The sequence below is a fragment of the Elephantulus edwardii genome, unplaced genomic scaffold (genome assembly GCF_000299155.1).
Source record: "Elephantulus edwardii isolate Elephantulus edwardi_28Jun2011 unplaced genomic scaffold, EleEdw1.0 scaffold00212, whole genome shotgun sequence".
In the NCBI taxonomy this organism is placed as follows: domain Eukaryota; kingdom Metazoa; phylum Chordata; class Mammalia; order Macroscelidea; family Macroscelididae; genus Elephantulus; species Elephantulus edwardii.
The window spans coordinates 4504465-4507074 of record NW_006399962.1 but is presented as its reverse complement, the minus strand read 5'-3'; the positions used below and the strand labels follow the sequence as shown (position 1 = coordinate 4507074).

Genomic DNA, 2610 nt, shown 5'->3' with positions numbered 1-2610 from the left:
GGATGGGTGTGTCAGAGGCAATGAGATTGGCACAGGATAGAGCAGGGTTTAGGGCTGTTGCACATAGGGTTGCTATGAGTCGCAGACAACTCGACGGCACATAACAACAACAACAACAACACAAACTTTGATTTTGTTAATACAATAACTAAATAACTACTATTTATTGTATTTTTTAAAGTTGTTCTAATATTTTTTTAGTTGTTCTCTTAGTTGTTTTCCGATCCATTCCAACTCAGGGTGACCCGAGGTGCTAGAAGTAGAACTCTCCATAAGGTTTTCTTGACTATAATCATCACTATGAGTCGAAATCCACTCACAATAATTAACAAAAATCTTAGGCAATTTTCCTCTGATCTGTCTCTCTCTTTCTCCAGACCAGGGAATCCTGCACAGGAGCCACCTTAATAAAGCTTCTTTAGCTTAAAAAGAAAAAAAGAAAAAAAATCTTAACAGAAGCAGATCCCTAGGATTTTTCTTCCTTCTATGGTGCTGCCAGGTGGGTTCAAACCCTCAACTTGGTTGGCAGCCTAGAGAAAAATCATTTATGCTACCTCACTTTCAAGAGAAGCCATTGACGTGGAGTTGGAACTGACTCATAGTTGACCCTCAAGTGGATTTTCAGAGGCTGTAACTCTCATGGGAGGAGATTGCCCATCTTTCTCTTGGGAAAGAAGTTGGTGAATTTGAACTGCCTGTCTTTGAGTTGGTAGTGAAACTCCTTAACCACTAGGCCGCCAGAGCTCCCTAGAAACCTGAATCAACTCAACAGCAATGAACTTGGTTTGGTTTCTATACTAGGCATTTTTCATATTTTATTTACTCTTTAGTAAATACCTGTGGAACTCTGCTGGCAAAGCCTGTAGTGAGTTGTATTGCTAACCCAAAGGCTGTGTGTCTCTGGTTGTTCAAATTCACCAGTCTGGGAAATCCTATGAGAGTTCAACATGTGTTGAAAGTGACCAGGTAGCAGTGAGTAAGTGTGAGTAATCTTCACACTGAAGAAGCCCTTGTGGTGCAATGGTTGAAGAATTCAGCTGTTAACCAGAGGGTCAAAGGTTGGAATCCAGTAGCTCATCTCCAAAAAAAGTAAAGCTCTATTGAAAAGCCCACAGACAGTTCTTCTCTGTCTACAGGGTTACTGGGAGTTAACAGCTCAATGGCAGTTTTATTTCACCACTAGAAAAATGTAATAGTGTTCTCTTCATTTTATGATGTAACTCAAGGCCACAAAGTTGAGCTCAGAATGGAACCCAGATATGACTTACCCCAGTGCAGTTTGACACCCAAACCAAGCTGCACCATACTAAGATTTAGGATTATTGTTATTGCTATTATTGAATTTTCAAGGCAAGTCACCCTGTGTGTCTTAGTCAATGTGAAGACCCTTTGTTCCTGGGACTGAGAGAAAGTTGAGGCTACCTAAACACTGCTTTGCTAACCTGGCTGACAAAAAAGGAGACTTTGGCCACTCCACCTTTCAGGGCCTTCTGTGCTCAAAGTCTTCCCCTACTCACATCCGAGCCTCCCACCCTCCTGGACCCCGCCCTACATCATCCCCCACCTCTCAAGGTCCTTCCTTGGATGTAGACACGGAGGGGCCAGGTCTGGGGACCTAACCAGAGATAGGTCATTGACTCGCGTCTAAAGCTCTAGAGGTCGTTGCAGGGGTGCGTGGCAGAGCAGGGCGGAGGGCTGAGGCTCGAGGCGGGGCAAGATGGGGGCGTGGCCCGGGAGGCTTGTCACCATCACTGTAAAAACTGCCGAGTGGGCCAGGCCTGAGGGGACCCTAGGATGGGAGAGCTCAGGCCCCAGAGAAACTGCAGGGATTGAGGGTTGGGGGAGAAACTCAGAAACTGCCCCTAGACTTACAGAGACACATACAGAATAGAAAAGTGGAGGGGGATGTGGGAGGTGAGGGTGGTCTGAGATGAATAAAATACATTCTTTCTAATGGAAATCAGGGAATAGAATACAAGGATCTGGAAATAGGGGCATATTCAGACATGAGTCAGAGAAACAGATTGGGTAGAGGGGGAAATAGACACTAAAGAGAGGAACACAGGGAAAAGAAGACACTGAGGAAAGGACTCAGACAAGAAAAGAAATAATAGTGGGAGGGAAGAATGAATGGAGCAGACAGAGCAAAGAGGTTCAGGCAACTGACTCCTGCCACAGACTCTTGTTATCTTTTACCAGACCTACCCTCTGAAGTACAAGTCCAGGAACCATCAAATCTCCCCTTGGAGCTTTCATAGGAATCGTAAAAAGATGTCCAAGGAGAGGGGCGTAATAAGCCCCAATGATTTTGCTCAGCTGCAAAAATACGTGGAATGTGAGTCTTCTCCCCTGAGTTTCCGTTCTGGAGAACGCCCTCTTCCTCATTATCTCCTCACTTCAACTTCCCTAGTGCACTTTGAGCCAGCAGCTCCTCTGATAGGCTCATGACTGGGAAAGAGGGAGGTTGATAGGGGTCTAAGCTCTCTACCCACCTTTTTTATGCCTTGATAATCTGCTCCCAATTTCAGAGAAGATGAAAGGAGTACCATGTTGGGGAATCTGGGATGTTCTTTTTCTTGAAATTTCTTCATCTTACTTGAACCTTTTTTC

At 44.8% G+C, this 2610-nt stretch overlaps 1 protein-coding gene across 1 annotated transcript in view; it reads left to right on the top strand.

Annotated features, from left to right (window-relative positions):
• The first annotated feature begins 2271 nt into the window (after positions 1–2271).
• The window catches only part of DGKA (diacylglycerol kinase, alpha 80kDa), a 16431-nt gene continuing 16092 nt past the window's right edge, over positions 2272–2610 (top strand). The window contains exon 1 of the mRNA XM_006897651.1: positions 2272–2409. Within this exon, the coding sequence (XP_006897713.1) occupies positions 2272–2409 (138 nt within the window). The remainder of the gene's footprint in view (positions 2410–2610) is intronic.